The 18,441-nt window shown below is 35.2% G+C and overlaps 1 protein-coding gene and 1 long non-coding RNA gene across 2 annotated transcripts; one reads left to right on the forward strand and one right to left on the reverse strand.

The window, feature by feature from the left end:
- The first annotated feature begins 1,252 nt into the window (after nt 1-1,252).
- Nucleotides 1,253-18,362, forward strand: LOC113110269 (uncharacterized). Its single transcript, XR_003293115.1, has 4 exons — nt 1,253-1,365; nt 16,035-16,302; nt 17,986-18,122; nt 18,277-18,362. It is a non-coding gene; the product is annotated as an uncharacterized LOC113110269 (long non-coding RNA).
- Nucleotides 2,831-17,019, reverse strand: LOC113110268 (glutathione hydrolase 5 proenzyme-like). Its single transcript, XM_026274359.1, has 12 exons — nt 16,776-17,019; nt 13,416-13,543; nt 12,912-13,007; nt 10,216-10,411; nt 8,819-8,970; nt 8,549-8,695; nt 8,323-8,456; nt 7,735-7,916; nt 7,001-7,092; nt 6,811-6,917; nt 5,326-5,436; nt 2,831-5,117 (listed from the first exon to the last, which is right to left on the reverse strand). Exons 1-12 carry the CDS (start codon nt 16,934-16,936, stop codon nt 4,974-4,976), a joined length of 1,650 nt encoding a protein of 549 aa, XP_026130144.1. The 5' UTR covers nt 16,937-17,019; the 3' UTR covers nt 2,831-4,973.
- Nucleotides 18,363-18,441: the final 79 nt, after the last annotated feature.

The following is an 18,441-nucleotide window of genomic DNA, read 5'->3' on the forward strand; positions in this document are numbered from 1 at the left end:
CCCTGTCACATGGTACTCGTCGCTACAACAGCACCACCATTTAGCCCAGAGCACAGCCCAGACTTTTAGTCTAATTTTTGAGGTGGAACACAGTTTGAGACTAGACCCTGACGCAGGTTCAGACGTTGGTTTGCTAATGATTTTATGGTGTTTGAAGACAGCTGGTATCTGCTGCATTCACATCCAGTCAACAAACTGCAAGGCTATGGCAAATAATATTGAGTTTAAAGGTTCACCTCTGCCTGAATGCAAATTTAGACAAAACTTTACAAGCAAAAAAGGTCAATTGTCGATTATCAACAATGTAATGATGTATGTTGCTCACAGTTCACACCAAGCAGCTTTCTGAACCTGTTACAAAATCAATGTGGGGAAATTTGTCTTCACCATTTGTGTGAAATTCCATACTGTTCTAATTCAAATTACATTAACCACTCTACACATTTTCATTTAGTCATTTAGCAGACACTTTTTTTCCCCAAAGGACTTACAAATGAGTACAATGTAACCAATCAAAATCAACAAAAGAGCAATGATATGCAAATGCTATAACAAGTCTCAGTTAGCTTAACGCAGTACACGAAGCAAAGTTTTTCCTATTATATATATATCTATATATATAAAAAAAAGGATAGAAAAAGAATAGAGCAAGCTAGTGTTAGAGGTCTTTTGCTTTTGTTAACTAATAAATGAAATGAAAACAAATAGAATACAAAAAGATTAGAGAAGCTAGTATTATTTTATTGTATTTTTTTGTAAGAAAACAAATAAATGTCTAAAAGGGACAAGTTTTTTTTTTTTAAGGAATAAAATTAGTATAGATAGTGCTAAAGAGGGTCAAATAAAGATACTACAACTAATATACTACAGCCCAAACTAGTTGTGATGTCACCTGAGCACATTAACATAACAGCAACTCATGCATGTGCTCAACTGGTTTGGGAAATGTGCTTATGTCACATTGCTACATATTACTAAGTATATTTAAATTAATTATTAAAATCCATTTTTGCACTTTCATAGACAGTATAAAGGTAGGTTATAAAAATGTATTCAACTTACACATATTTAGGCTACATATGAAATTTGGGAAATTACATTTGCTTAAACGTGTTTGTGTATTGGTGATAACTGATTTTTTTGACCGCATCACAAAAAAAAAAAAAAAAAAAAAAAAAGATCGGCTAGGCTATATAATGTAATTTACAGATACGCCCCCAAATCAGCAACATCGTCAGTGGAGCGTTTTGAGCGGGTGTATTTCGCGCCAGAGTGAACACGTGCCGTTGGGTCTCAGAAGATGGAAACACTCACGAAAAACAAAACAAAAATGACTGTTTTGTACAAGAAACATCATAAAGTGAGGTAAGAGTTATTATATGTGATTAACCGGTGTTTAAAAAAAAATACAAGCGAATTCATCCCTTTGTGTGCCTCCTGCCTCATCTAGTCGCGTGAATGAGGATCATTTGCATGTTTAAATGATATCTCTTCCCTCCAAAAGAAAGCCTTTTGCATTCAGCTAACTACGGTGCCCGTAAGGTGCCTTGTTCGGTTTACTTAGTTTTGTCATGGCCACGAGATTTTAATTTGTGGGAACTTCATATTATGTCGTGGCCACGAGATCGTTTGTCGAGGTAACGAAATCCTTTTTTCCTGGGATCGAGATGCTATGTTGAGGGAACGACAAGTTTTTCTCGTCGCCACGACTTCTTAATTAATATTTTATTTTGAATTAAGAAATATTTATATTATTTATACATATAAAATTTATGCATTCACATTTTATGCCTTTATGACATTTTATGTTAATGTCGAGCATTTACAGTACGCTATTATTTACAAAAGTATTCAGAATGTTAAGTAAAGAGATCGAAATTGAAGCAAAAAAAAATGAATATAAACGAAATAAAAAAATATAACCAATAGTAATAGGCTAATAATAATAATAATAATGTACACATATTATGTGGGAAAGACTATCACTTAATGGACTTACAAGACTGTAGGATGGATGAAAATATTTGTTATATTTTATTATGCACTTTATGTAATATTTATTTATGATAAACTTCATTTGAATACTGACGATCACATATAATACAGCCTGGTAGCCAAAGCATATAATTACTTAATTCAAAATAAAATATTAATGATTCCATCTCTGATAATCCTGGGTTGCTATGGTCACGCAGGTTTGTTTACGCATTAAACTCATGGCCACGAGAAAAACTTGTCGTTCCCTCAACATAGCATCTAGAGGCCACGACATAAGGATGTCGTTACCTCGACAAAATGATCTTGTGGCCACGACATAATATGACGTTCCCACGCGTTAATATGACGTTGCCACAAATTAATATCTCGTGGCCACGACATATTATCACGTTCCCATGAGTTATTTCGTGGCCACGACAAAATTAAGGAAACCGAACAAGTCACTTTATGGGCATCGTAGCTAACTGAAAACACATACAACTGAATTTAATAACATTATGTCTTGTAAATTATAATTTCTCCCATCTTTATGATTTATGCACAGTCTCATTTGAGCTTGTGCCTGGACAGTGGACAGTGAGGGCTAATGCTGAATCTGAACCCTTTTCTTAAATAATAAAAGACAAATAAAATACTCATTTAAAGACATTAGAAAGTATTTATTGTGATGTATATAAAAAAAATTAAATGCACAATGTCCGTTCAACTTCAGTGTCTGAACAGCTCCATTAAACAATATAAAAATGTTAGTAGAAAAGTATAAAATATTGATGATTGAAGTTCAATCAACATATGACGCCGTTTATATAAAATATAATTATGGAAAATATAAAAATTGCATATGAAAACTAGAAAATATTCACAAGTAAAAAAACAATAATTGCTCAAATAAAAAAAGTAATTGCAGTATCTCATTCAGTTTGATGACATTCACATTTCGATTTTCTGAAACAGTTTTTCCCAACATTTACAGTAACACTTTTAAAAATGTAATCTGTTCAGTAAGATGCATTTAAAAACACTGACCTCAAATAATCGCTGTTAGCTCTCATTATATATTGCTGGATGATGTTAAGTGAATCTTTGTACATAATCTGAAAATGGCTATGATGACAGTTTTTGTACATAGCTAAAAGATTTGGTTACAAAAAATTTTTCTTGACATTTCTATAATTACTGGCCAGGAAAAATAATAATAATACAGCTTCTAAAAAACAACAACAACTTGACCTATGCTGGGATGGTGTATTTTTGTAGACCAGAACCTGGAAACAATTTAGCATTTTCATTGTCCTTAAGTCAATGTTATTTTTAATGGGTTTCTGGTTACATGCCAGAAATAAGTTCTGTGGTGAACACAACTCAAGATAATTTCATGTTTTATTCTGGACATAAAATAAATCACTTGTGTTGCCTATGCGTGCTATCGGAATTATCGTAAATACGAGTTTCCTAATTGGAAATTAGAGGGCAATGCCGCTCATAATTTTGATACCAGAGTTTCCGAGTTAAGTGGGTCATAATCTTAAAACATGGTGGAGGGGACAACCATTGCTTCTGTCAAAGCTGTTCTCACAAAATCTACATCCCTTTGTCTTGTCACTAAAGTAGTGTATTTATAGGCTATAAAAAAAAGATCTTTTGAAGCATATTGTATGTTTTATAAGCAGTGAAATAAACAAGTATTTGACCTCAAATTCCAGAATTGTCAGCAAACTGCATATACAGTATGTAGCGCAGTGAATGTTTATATGATTGTCAACCAATGGGTTGCTAAATTAGATTTTTTCAGACAAAAAAGCACTAGACTTCACAAGGAAATGGGAAATTTTCAAAAGCACATGAAGGCAGCATTAATACAACAAGTGGCTACACTGGACTACAGACATTGTTGGCGACATTAAACGTTATCACACCGAACAGGAAATCTCATCTACTCGCCAGTCCACTTTTACAGCCTTGGTGTGTTTCTAATCATGCTCTGAAGCTTAATGTCAGTGGCGTTGAAGTCATTTGAACATGGTGTATAAGGTACTATTGCATTTTGCTTTTTTCCTAGAACTATTGGTGGAAGTTTCTGCTTTTTGGCATGTTCGTACTGCTGGAATTAGGAACCATTTCAGTATCTTCGTTAGTGGGATTTAATTAAGCTCCTACTTCAGATTAATATTCCTAGATTTTCATGTTCTTTCAGTCGTGTAAATTGTGCGTTTACATTCCATCTCTCGAAACAAAACATGAATTAATTGTTGATGTTTGTAAATGGCGTTTAAAAGACCGCGTCACAGTTCCTGCTGCCAGCAACTGGGAAAAATGCTTGAGAGGGAAATAGTTTTTCTAGGAACGACCCTATTGGATAGTTCCTAGAACTACACAATGTGCAAGCACCTTTATACTTCTGGCGATTGTATATAGGCTTCAAAATGCATAAAAGGTTATTTGTGAAGATGAACAAAATGTGCAAGAATCATAAGCTTTTGTTTGGCACAGAACTGATTTTCTGCAATTATCCAAAAGCAAGAGGAAAAATCAAATTGGGTTTCTGTCGAGGCTTTTTGGGTTGGCCTACAAAAATACATCATTGCTGCAGCACTCTTTGTACGACAACTTGTCCCAACCTGAGATTTATGGTTTCAGATAAAATCTACCTTCATTACACAGTTGACTCTATCCTAAATGAATGCCAGTGTGGTTTTAGAGATGCAAGCCTTCCTCTGTGTGACAACTAGCCCCTGTCTACCTGACAAAATATATTTACATGCACTCAAATGTTCCTGTAAGTTACTGTGAGTCCAACAAAAGTGGACATGGTCGGACAAATGCACACCACTGTGCACAATCACCCCATATTTGAATTTATGGTGTCTACAGGCGTCGCTGAAAGGGAGCGCTGACCCTTTGGTTCCACCCTCACTTCCTCCCAGTCCTGATGAATCACCAGTCTCTAACATCTGACGGCACAAACAGAGGCAGGGTCAGTATCCCGCTGACCTGCCTAGCTTCCTGGCGTCAGATACGGCACTGATGCACTGTCCTTCTTTCGAGATGCCATTGACCACATTGAAAAATATGCTGTTGTTCACAATGTGTCCCATCCTTTTCATTGCATTGATAGAAGACTGAGAAGAAGAAAATAGCATGTTACTACATAAGTCACATTCAATTACCTTTTTATGATATGATGATTATAATCAGTTAGCGGGGATATTCAAAAGGAGGAAAAAGCAATAACAATCATTACGGCCACACTATCAACATGGGATTATGGGATTGTGATTAATGGTAAACTCATTATATTAGAGCGGACCTACATTGCAAAGCACTTACATTGTCGTATCCTTGCTCAAACTGGACATTGTTTTTGGCATCCACAAATACTATTTTAGCAGCGATAGATTCGTTAAGGTTCATCCCAAACCACAAGTGGTTCATAATGGACTGAAATAGGAAAAAAGGAACAAAGGGATGTTGGTTAAAGAGGGTTTGTCAGGTTATTTTCATCAGGACATGCTGTCAACAACTACAGTACCGCATACAAAAGTCTTTAATGCAGACAGTTTTATATTTAATGTTTTGAAACAAATGTTAATACAAAAGGATATCACTGTACTGAATTTGTGGCATGCTGTCGACAAGGTGAAGTTAAGTATTAGATTTTGGTAAAAGATAAAAAAAAAATTTAGATTGTAAGACTATGGACAAGCAATAATGATAAAAAATATATTATGTTAGGGAAAAAATGAAAATCCAAATAACAATTTCAAGAATAGCCTAACATTTACATTAAAATAGGTTTTTTCAATAGGATATTTCGATACTGCATCTGTGGGATGCTGTCGACAACCACACACAATCATTTTAGCACACATATGAATATGTGTTTATAGAATGTAAATGGAGGACTAAGACAATTTTATAGCTCAAGTTATTTTTTTTACTGGAAAATTTCTGCAACTGCATTAAAGCTGCAGCAGGGAACTTTTGACGCTCTAGAGGTTAATAAACAGAACTGCTTGCGTCTTGCGGAAGAACATCGTAGCCGGAACTACTTCTCTCTGTTTATGTCTATGAAGAATCACAAAGGTACTGGGTTACTCCGCCGCGGTATCCCCGAAGCAATCTAAAATAGTCCGAATATAAACACTTATTATAGGTGCACCCTAGTGATTCAGGACAAGCTAAAAACACGGTTTGGAAAATGGATTCATGGTGTGCTCCCTTATTATATACATTTTTCTACATTTTGAACACAAACAAAGTTACGGGAGCGATGGAGTTTCTGCAAATGGCAATAGGACCACTGGGAGGAGCCAGAGGAGCTTGATTTTTTCACAGATTATCTGTCTCATATTCTACTGTCAGGACAAAATGACAGGTTTAACAAATATGTAAAACATATATTTTTACAAAAGTTACCTACTGCAGCTTTAACAGAAATATGAATTTAAAGTCGATACTTGTATTCTGAAGATTTTCTGGTAGAAACAGGATTATTAGGTTTATAGAGGTGGAGCAAATAGTTATTATTTTAATAAAGATGACAAAAATAAAAAATTTTGGACATCCAATACAGAGAAAATAGACATTAGGTTGGAAAACAAGTAGTTGATAAAAATAATAATAAGGATAAATAATTCAATAAACAGTTACTCTAATAACTTTAAATGACTACTAAATTAGAAGTATGAAAATAGTTTGTAGGAGCAGTAAATAAAAAATGTTTAGTGCTGGTTGGCTAAGGCTGTGTACTTCATAGAATAGGCTGAACACCGATAACCCCAAATAACTTATTTCAAATGGAGTTTGACTCACCAGGGCCATAGCTGTGGTGATAAAACTTCCTCCTGATCCACCAATCACTACAGTCTTCTCCTGGGACTGCAGGATGGTAGGAGCCATGGAGGAGGGAGGCTGCTCGCCTGGAGAGAGAAAAACAATATAGTTACAAGACGTTTCAAGGCATACAAAATGTAAGAAGATATATTTGGTGAAGGATCGTCACCTGGTGTGACAGAATCTGCTCGGCCGCAGAAGTCAGCTAGCTCGTTGTTGAGGATGATACCCGTTTTAGGAGAGAAAACGGCTGACCCAAACCTGAAGATTTAAAGATATTAGTTTTCAGAAATATTAGAGGATTTCTTCTTTAATTTATAATATTATTTAATGTGTAATGGTTTTATTAATAATATTGTTTCTTTAAAAAAAATATTACAGGATATCTAAAATAGAGTGTCTATATACACTAAGTGCAAACTTACACTAACTCCGCCCACCAGCACGTAGTTGGGTTAGTCAAAACTACGAAAGATGATTACTGAACAATTACTCCAGTGGCGTAGACAGTTGAGTGTACGCCATTTAGTGTCTTTTTGACACGATCCACCATGAGTTCGAATCGGCCTTTTGCTGACCTTTTTTTTCTCAACTTTTAAATCTCGTATTATCGTATCTCTCATATTAGTATTGGGCAGGGTTAGTGTAGATGTAGGAAGGGCTTTATTGTCCCTGTAAAGTGGCGTCCATTTAATAATTTGAATTTAAATTATAATTTGCCCTCAATACATTATTATTGCAGGCCGTTTTATAAAGTACCACAACACTGAGGTGCAGTTGACTGCTGCTACCTGCAATAAGTAGTATACATAGCAGAAAATCCTGATATTTTAACATAGCGTAACTAGGATGCATTACACACATTAGGATGTCTGCTGGGCATATGCTGTAAATGTGTCTCACATGTGGTTGATGGTGCTGGTGACTGACACAGCACTGCCATCTGCTGCCATCACTGAAACATGTGTGGTGCCAACACGGTCGACTGACGGAGTGATGTTGTAGTAAGAGGCGTCGTGTGTGGAGCCGTCAGTTATCAAAGCCCTGATTTGCTCAATGAACTTCTCATCTTTGATGTACTCCATCTGCATTAACAGGGCACAAGAAAAACATGAATAAATCTAGTATACTTCCCAGGCAAATTAATTCAGTTTTTCATTATTCATCATCCTTTGCCTTTTTTTGGAATTATTAATGATGTTTCTTAATTGAATCAAACCTCTTTGAATGCATGCTTCGTTAACAAAAGTTGATTTCATTTCAAATATGAATTGCTTGCATTTGTGTGGCCTTCATGAAAAATAACATCCGGCCTTTCATAGTACTTACTCAACCCTGCACTTGACATCTAATGATATTATGCTTACGACTGCCAAACATAGCAAATACAATGAAATTAAGCACATGCTAAACTCTGCTGTTGTGTAATTTTCAAACAAATGTTCCGGGCAGAAAATCAAGGCAGTATGGTAAATTAAGCTGTATCCATACATTTTGTCTGGAGTTGAAGTTGGGGTCTTTGAGGTTGTGCTTTTGTCCATTTGCAAACTTCACTGCCTCAAGGAACCGATGCAAATTCAAGGTTTTCTGGTGCCCTTGGTTAGAGGCCGGAGAAAGCCTGAATCCTGAGGAAATCAATGGGAGGTTTAATAGTTATGAGTAAGAACTGGTTCAGTATAGCAGGCAAAGTTGATGATCTTTAGTGATCTACTCCTACCATGCATCAGTTTGAGGATAAAGCCGAGTATCGCTCCCCCTGCCGGTGGAGGAGGGATGTGCATCCTGTAATCACCTAGTTGGACTGACCACGCGTCACTGACTCTGACCTGAAAAGTGCTCAGATCTTCTAATGATAACACTCCATCTGGAAAAGCCAAAAGTAAACCGTGTAAACAAGCACACCTGCCAAAAACAGTATATTTCGAAAGCACTACATCTATTCTGATTACAGTAAATGCCGTTTATATACTGTACAAACAGTTTGTACTTCTCTCTTTTACATCCTGTATCAAGTCCTTGGCGATTTTTCCGGTGTAAAAGGCATTGGCTCCTTCTTTGGAGATAGTTTCCATGGTTTCTGCCAGCTTAGGGAACTTAAGGGTGTCCTTTAGAACCATGTTGTTCTTGTAGAACAGATCACTATAGAAAGAAATAAGCTTATAAAACCAGACAGAAAGCAACTCAAGAAACATAAGCCAGTAAGGTGAAATAAAATGTGATGAAACTTGCCAAGAACATGTCTGGGTCATATTTCACCCCAAAACAATGAAAAAAAAAAAATATTTCTTGTAATGCCTATATTGCTGAATAAGATATATGTGCTCACCAGAGCTGCATTAATTTGAGAAAAAACACAGTCCTAAAAAGTCATAGTGTCCAGTTCCTTTAACATTTTAAAAATAACGGCATTACATTTATTCGTTTGAGACAGCAATGATGAATTCTGTGCCGTTTAATATTCTTGTTTAAAAAATTAGCTTTTCTAAAACTATATGTGATCCTGGACCACAAAACATTTTTGAAAACAATTTGAAATTGAGATTTATACATCATCTGAATAAATAGGCTTCCCACTGATGTATAGTTTGTAAGTATAGGACAATATTTAGCCAAGAAACATCTATTTGAAAATCTGGAATATGAGGGTGCAAAAAAATCTAAATATTGAGAAAATCGCCTTTAAAGTTGTCCAAATGAAGTTCTCAGCAATGAATATTATTGATCAAAAATGATGTTTTGATATTTATTGTAGGAAATTTACAAAATACAGTATCTTCATGGAACATGATCCTTACTTATTAATATTCTAATGATTTTTTGCACAAAAAAAAAATCATTTTGACCCATGTATTTTTTGTTATTTCTACAAATTTACCAGTGCTACTTATGACTGGTTTTGTGGTCTGGGGTAACATGTGATAAATACAAATAGAACAGCATTTATTTTAAATAGACATCTTTAGTAAGTGATTATACATATCTTCACTGTAACTTCTGATGGATTGAAATCCATCCTCGCGAAATAAAAGTATTGACTATTTTCAAAAAAACATTATTACACACATATTTAGTGAGTAACAGTGTATAATTCAGCAAATTATGTTTTACATTAGACAGAAAATGGTATTTAATAGAAAACCGAAGCTGCTTTGATTCCTGCAGCAGAAAGTGTCTTATTGCACAACAATGAAGAGCTCTTATATTTCTTGCCATTTGCTTGCGGCTAAGTCATAACCTACTTGTTTGACATTGATCGTTAAGAATTCTCGTCAAGGTTCATCATATTTATTGCCTTAAATAAAACTATTAAATTGAGATGTTAGTCATAACAAATAATGCTAGATGATAGTGTGTGTGTGTGTTTGTTTGGAGAAGATACATTACCGGAGTTCAGTGGCAAGAATCAGTGTTTTAATTAAACTATTATCCAAGAATTTAGCCAGGTAGGCTGGCATGGGGAAGCCCTCTCGTGCCAGCTTGATGGACGGCTCGAATAGTTTGGCCCAGGGCAGCTTTCCATACAACTGATGAGCTTTTTCATAGCCGCGGAGTTCTCCTGGTACACCTATCCAGTGACTTCCTGGTAGATGCATGCACAAATACAGCATAAAATGGTTACTGAAGTACAAAATTGTTCACAGGAATCAAATACATTTATTCTATTCTATTTCTATTATTATTTTGAAAAACTAGATTTTTTTGTTTTCTGATAATCATTAGGATTATATATATAAATCATATAGGATGTTGTGTGTGTTGTTTGTCACTGTGTTGTTAGGCTGTTAGTTATATTTAAATCCCTAATCTTGAGTATGTACAATAAGGAAAGGCAAATTTAAAGCCTTGAGTAATACTGGTCTAAAACAAAACAAAAAAGGCCTTTTTTAAAGGAACACTGTTCACTGCCAAATCTGATTATTTCTAGATTATTTGTTTTCGGTGAACATTATTGCATTACACAGAACAACAAAGCGAGTTTCGTTCTCATCCAAGTTACATAAACTATTGCTTTTGGGGAAAAAAACGAATCTCTCATCTATGAAGTAAAATATGACAGAAAGTGGTCATAATTAGACATGTTTTTGTATGCATGAACAGCGTGTGAATATTTAGGCAACTACACTAAATTTATCAACGTAAAATTTAGCCGAGTCTGGCTTTCTGTAGTGGTGAAATGGATCACAAAACTGACAGTTCAGATCATATTACGAATTTTGTGTCATGGATCAGATCATTTTCTGATCAGCAAAAAAATAAAAAAAACTTTCTTTAAAGGGATAGTTCACCCAAAGATTCAGATTTGATGTTTATCTGCCTACCCCTAGAGCATCCAAAATGTAAGTGACTTTGTTTCTTCAGTAGAACAAAAACCAGATGTTTAACTAAACCCTTTGCAGTTTGTCAGTCTTATAATGGAAGAGGATGGGAATCAAGGCTTTGAGAGTAAAAAAAAAATGGACCATTGACACTCTATTTACAATCTCAATTAGGAGTGTGAATGGTCTATTTGAGAGATAGGTGGCATGTCTGGGATTCGCCACAAAGCAAGAAGAAGAAGAAGTTGCGCCAGACACCGGCTGAAAACGAAGACGCAAATGTGCTCAAGACAGTTCAGACACTGTAGTGAATCAGAGGTAAAAAAAACCAAAAAAAAAACCATTATAAATACTGTTCAGTTTCTTGCACAGACTGATCGTTTTGTGTCTTTACATATCAATGTATCGTTATGAGAAGCAGGGTTTAATTCGGTTTAGTTTGAGTATGTTTCTTTGCATTTTTTAAAGCCGTGATTCCCAATCATTTACATTATATGACTGACAGACTGCAAAGGTTTTTGTTAAAATTCTTTGTTTGTGTTACTACTGAAGAAACAAAGTCATCTACATCTTGGATGCCCTGGGGGTAAGCAGATAAACATCAAATTTTCATATTTGGGTGAACTATCCCTTTAAGTACTTCTATACCACAGCAAAAACTACTAGCTTAACTAATAAAGTTAGTAATAAAACAAGAAAAATTACACAAGTAACAAGCATAGAGGAATACAACAAAACACAAATAAATAAAGGCAGTAACAGTAGCATTCATGTGCGGAAATGTAATAATTAAGTGTAAAATAACACTAGTGCACACTGCACAAGTTAAATACGGATTAATTTTTGTTAGAGCTGTGTTTTATTTGATTAGGAAACATAAACCGGTATTTATTGGCTGCTGTCTCTTTAAGACCAAGTCCACAGACCTAATACTGACACACATCCGTTTCTTTTCTCAGCTGTTCATGTTCACTTAAGACATAACCGACTGTGTTTACTAGAATACTTGCCAAAATGGATATTTTAACATAACTTTGTGTGTATGTTAAAGAAAAAATCAATTCACCATTCAAACGGTCTCTCTCTCTCTGCATATGTGTGGCAGTGGCTGAGCGCACAGAAAACAGCACGCAAGTTTAAATTGCTTGAATGTGTAAACTGGCAAGACAAAACATGTGCAAATGATAAACTCCATGATGGTTAAACTTAACAGTTAATCCGCGAATCACATGCGTGCCGAACCGTGCAGCCTGATCCATACAGATCATGGATTATCTACGATTCGTTGCACCCCTAGCACTCTGGGTAAATATATTTGGCAATAATGACTTTTAACGGGGCAGGAAGTACATTTAAGATTAAGAAAAAGTAAAACAATTCCACTTAAGACAGAATTCCCCTATCCTACGCACAATGTCCCATTGTACTTCTATATTTTCAAACGGCATGTTCATGAAACTTAAAAAAATGTGTCATTGTTTACTCAAGCCACTTATCAATTTCCTTCTTCCTTCAGACCCAAAAACGGAATGTCTAGACTTGTTTTTCCACACAATTAAATTGAATGGTGATTTACTGTATGCAGCTAAACTACAAAAAAAAAAAAAAAAAGATACAAAAATCAGCAGTTTTTACTGGGAGAAAGAAAATAATACATGGTTAAATACATGATGTAATGTTGGGTGAACTTATGGTTGATTTTAACTTTCTGTCTAAATGACAATGAGGGATAATTTACACTGCTTTCACGTGGAAAAGCTTTACCTGTAGCAAATTGAAAGGCTTTTGGACACTTATTCAGCAGATCCGCTTGGACCCCTTTTGGGACTGTTTCTCTTGAGCTGATGATTTTCACTTTGCCTTGAAAAACAGAGGACTGCAGTATGTAAATTGGGTTTATTCAGATAAAAAAAAAAAAGAAGCATTATCTATCCTTGTTATTTATGTTATGTTATATTTTTGGTCTCTTTAAAACACACCGTTTAAACAATAAACTAACAGGTCAGTCCACCTTTCCATAACATTAAAAAAAAACCTCAATGAACTGTACCAATGAAATCTAGATTATACTGGTAGAATTATGAGTCATAGTAAAAATAAAGGAAATTACATGTTCTGAATTGTTCATGTGAAGGGGAATAAAGAAATGTTGGTTTGAAATGAGAATTTGCATTACCTCAATCACAAGATTCAAACAAACAACCATAATATACAAATGTACTTATATCGTGCATTTTACGCTACAACAATACATATTCCTAATCATACCTGTTTTGTCCATAATGGTGAAGATGGCCCCTCCACCCAAACCCATGCTCTGTGGGTTGACCAAACTAGTGCAGAGCAGAGCTGCGATTGCTGCGTCCACCGCTGAGCCCCCCTCAAGCAGCATGTCCCTGCCAACAGAAAACATATCTCATAAATTTAGCATTGGGTTACAACTAGTGCATTATTTGCATTTGGGATACATAAAGTTCAAATGGCTAAATATGCACACTGCGATAATGAAAATAATAAGATGTATTTTTATTGAGCATTAATTAATTTCTGTTCAGTAGATAGACTTGACAATTTAAGTTTTTAGCATTTAAGTACTGCGATTTCATTGTATCATATTTCAGTATTGAGAGTATGAGTAAATGAGCTTGAATGTCAATGAAAAACACAAACCAACTCTTAAGATTAATTGTATTACAACACACTTTAAAAATTTTATTTTAATATTTGTTAGTCTAAAAATGATCTCTGCATTCAAGTGTTTTTAAAAAAACCAACAACATTAAAAACATGGTGCTTTGGCGTATGACATTCACAAACACATTTGCCACAGATAAATCACAGTTTCTTTACATGTTTGCTTCAATGTGAAAAATGAAAATCTTGAGGCAAGTCTGAGCCAGAGAAGTAATATCCGAGAGCTCATTGAACCTTAAGTAGTTCCAGCCTTCTCACACACACACACACACACACACACACACACAAACACAATCGGGCAGAATTCAGAAAATTCTTGCTTTCTAGAAGATCCGTTTTTTTGCACTCTTATTTTTTCAACACAATATGGGTGGTTGGGTCTCTGCATTATAGGGTCATACACCACAAAGGATGATCTCAAATGTCTGATTTGGCAGGATGTCCTGACCTGATAAAAAGAAATGTGAGATCTTTCAAAGGCAGGCATGGAATAAATCAAACATCTGAAACGTCAGAAAACTTCTTACAGAATACCACAGTCTTTATATCAGTGTCATGACAATGACCATTAATCACATAATGATGTATCACTCATATTCACGATTATCAATATTACTTGAAAGCGTATCATCAGATTGTGATGGTACGTGCATTTATGAAGTCAACAATGCTGTTAAGACGACATTTCAGTAATTGTTAAATCCGAAAGTTGAGATTAAAGATTAGATCAGTGTTACAGTATCAAGCGGTAATTTTACAATATAAATGTCAAGAAAGGAAATTCCCACAGGAAAAACATTACAAAATTCCCTTCGTCACCATTTTTTGTCCTAGATAGCAAAAAAAACAAATGGAGGGCAAATTCCATTCTTACAAATGCCATGTCTGAACAAATGAAGCCTTGTTGTTCCAGGACTGTAAACCTCCCTGTTCTTCAGTACAGAAACGTTACAGTAGTGTGCTTATTTAAGTCTATGAACAAACTGCTTCTAACCGTGAGAAGGTCGAGAGCTGTAGTCCCAACCAGTGTTAGGCATAATGAATAGATGTAAAATGAGTTATGTAATCAGATTACTTTTTAAAGTAACTATAGTTAATGCATTATTTTTTAAATTAGAAGGAGATATCGGAGTTTTTCAAATTACGGTAGCAACTCCAGTTTTTTTTTTCCTGTATCTCTCCTGAGAGAAATCAGGAGTTAGTGCAGAGGCATTGTGCATGCTGTATGAACATGATGCTTACTGTATTTATAGACTAAATATGAATACATATTTACTCATCTTACCTGCATAAAAACAGATTCAGTATTACTCAAAGTGGATAACAACAGTCACATGCAAACTCAGAATATTATACAAACCTGGAATAATTAAATGTTAAATAAGATTGATATATATTTAATCCCATTTTTTATTAACCAATGTCTATACTGACCCTCGATGATCCAATTCAACCATACTAAGCAAAAATGACACATTGGGTTTCATTTTTGTTATTGCTAAATAGTGTTGAAGTTTCTTCGTATGCTTCATATTCTTCACACAATTTGTTTTTACTGCACCCTCTACTGTACAGACATGAATTTACATTTCAATCAACCTACATTCATTTCACTTTCAAGCGCTTTTACATTTGTAATATAACTTTTTTATATATAAAAAAAGAAACAAGCAAGCCCTGTCCATATTTAAAAGTAATTAAAAAGTAATAGAATACATTACTTTCCATAAAAAGTTACATTAGTTATTTTTTTAGGGGGCAACACAATATTGTAATGCATTACTTTTAAAGTATCTTTCCCCAACACTGGTCCTTAATGTATGGTTTGTGGATGTTTATTTGAACTATGCTTTCAGGAAACACTAACTCATTGAACTACAGTATCTATCTATCTATCTATCTAGCCATCCTTGTAGGGGTTGAATACTGATGAACAGGATTATTTTATATAAAGCAGGCAAGTGAGAAACAATCTCTGTTAGATACTGATGTGCCAAACTCTGGGTAACAACAGGTTTGTGTTGCTGTGGAGATGCAACATTCTTTACTTCTTTCACATTCAGATGTTGTTTTGTTCGACAAAATGAGTCCCAAGTATCACATGACATTAATCCAAAAGAGGAAAAGTACCTCCTCTATCCAGGATATGCCAGGAAGCCATACCTAACTCCTCTCTCTATCCTTTTTCTGCAGGCTAAATTGTGACCCCACAGATGAAGTTCTTTGAAATGCAGTCATAAAAGACTTCACACAGTGAACAAGGAAACACTCTGTACATTTGGCACAAACTGCAGGAAACGTGGACGGGGGACATAAAAATGTGCCGATCTAAGAGCATGATTTCAACACAGGGGTTTGTGAAGCTGGTTGATCCAGTTTTGACTGGCAGGAGGTCTTGGCTGTCACTTATCAGTGCTCAGAACAAAAGATTTTGGATATGGTTTTGTTCAGCATCACTCAGGTATAAATGGTTGCATAAAATATTTAACACAATGCACAGAATTTAAACAATATTGTACGTACACACAATAATCTGTAGAGACCCATTCTACATTCAACTTTTTTGGTTATTACGACAACTTTTTTTCCGATGTCATAGTTATTCCAAATCAGATTTATCAGTACAAGTGTAGGCTATTCAAACTCAAGTGTGTCACCATATGTTCAGCGCTGCATTATCTAATCTCTTAAACTGATTATCTCTACATTTTTGCTCGTTGTTAATCACTGTTTGAAATAATAACATGCGTCTTCATATTAAACACAAAAAACAAACTGTGCCAACAGCTAATTAAAACAATTCCTGTAGCCGATTCGGTTGTAGCTATGCCATGCAATTTAATTGTCTTAACTTGCACAGAAGCTGTATTGTATTGAACTGAAAGTCAGCGTGGCGTCAGTCAGATCTTAATTCGCATAAGGCGCATGTCTTACCTGCCGATGTCGGAGCACCTGGAAGAGTCCGCAGAAACAGCGGCGTGCGTAAACGCGCATCTCTGTTTGGTGGCTAAAATGACGCAAATGCAGATAATCACAACAGAGCACACTAAAGCGAGTATGCAGAAGCAGCAGCGTCTCGACTGAGATTTGGCCATGCTTTGCTCAGCGCGCGCTCAGCAGGTAGAATGAGACGCGCGCGCTGCTCACTGACTTTTTTAATGTCGGGGCGGAGAGGAGGCGCGCGACTGAGTGACTTTAGAACGCACTTAAACAGAAACGAGATGCTTTCATTTCAATTCATGAAACAAGTCAGGAGAGAAGTGATCAACTGTACTGTGACTTTAATGAAGCCCATCGCCCCTTGCTGTTATAAAACTTAGCATAATGAACTCCAGTTTTTAAAAGTTTTATAAATGTTTACAGTTAGGCTTTTATGTTTAATTATTCAGATTAGAAAAAAAAATATTCTTCCGCTAGTTAATAGGCTACAGTTCGTGGTTGCCAACGGAATGTGCAATGGGGCATGTGCAATAGGCTATTTAAGATTATTTACGAGTTCCTGTGCGTTTATCAGTTTACAATTTATAGTCAGAACAATATATTTTGATTACAGTAATACCATAGCTACATAAATGTAATACTAGTTAATTTTTAGAAGAAACAGCAGTGCAGGAGACTGCTGACATCTATAAATGTAGGCTGTATATAGAATATGGCATTGGTGGTAAACAGACTTGGTTTGATGTCTGCAATGGAGGGCTCAGATATCCTCCTATAGACAGAAAGATTAATACATAAAAAATGCACGAAAAGCATGAGATGGGGAGGAGGAGAGAAGATTAGATGTTAATAACTAATACTTTTTTTAACTTATTTGTTTTGTCCTGTTTGTTGTTTTCAGCTTTTAACTTTAGTCTGTACCAGCCAATCAGCTTTAGTAATTGATTAACTTAACAAAAGTTAATATGTAGTTTGCCCTCAAGGAAGTGTTTATATTTGCACCTAACTGGGTTATCAGAGTAATTCCAGTAGAGATGTTTACCAAAGAATGAAAAGTAACAGAACTTTGCAACCTCAAACTTTAAAAAAGTAAATTCATAGCCTATATACTTATGAGAAAGGTACATGATCCTAATGATCTCAGTTACGGAAGTGTGATTTCTGAGAAAGACTCTATAGTGAATCTTGTATTCATCTCTCCTAGAATTTCATCTCAACAATTTCTCATACTGCTCTCATATTTGGCAAGAAGAATCTGTGAACTCACTTCATTCAACTCATCTCCGTCTACTATACTTAGCTATCACGAACGATGACAACCATAACACTTAAAGTTGTCAGGTGAGTTTGAAAACATAAAAACATTGGCAAGAGACAATATCACATTCCACCAGAGCCTTTGAAATCTATATTTTTTTTTTAATTAGAAAAATTCACAGAAGTTGATAGAGAATGAACACTTATTTGTTTGTTTTGTTTTGTTTTGTTTTGACAGCTGGCTCTTCTTCAAATGATCTTTAAACAGCTGCCTTCCTGTCAATTCCGTGGAACTTCTGTAGGTCAGAGGCATCATATAAAACTTGACTTAGCTTGAGCTTTTACATCGTGTGAACTTCTTTCTTATCATACAGGGGAAATATCTCCTCGTCCATGTATAAGC

The sequence above is a fragment of the Carassius auratus genome, chromosome 10 (assembly GCF_003368295.1).
Source record: "Carassius auratus strain Wakin chromosome 10, ASM336829v1, whole genome shotgun sequence".
Lineage (NCBI taxonomy): Eukaryota > Metazoa > Chordata > Actinopteri > Cypriniformes > Cyprinidae > Carassius > Carassius auratus.

Bases quoted from the DNA above. Each gene is read 5' to 3' on its own strand.
- LOC113110268 (XM_026274359.1), bottom strand. From the start codon at position 16,936: ATGGCCAAATCTCAGTCGAGACGCTGCTGCTTCTGCATACTCGCTTTA. The intron at 10,412-12,911 runs GTAAAGCTTTTC...TGCATCTACCAG, and splicing joins AGCCTTTCAATTTGCTACAG to GAAGTCACTGGATAGGTGTA. The intron at 8,971-10,215 runs GTAATGTATCTT...TTCTTTCTATAG, and splicing joins ATTCTTGCCACTGAACTCCG to TGATCTGTTCTACAAGAACA.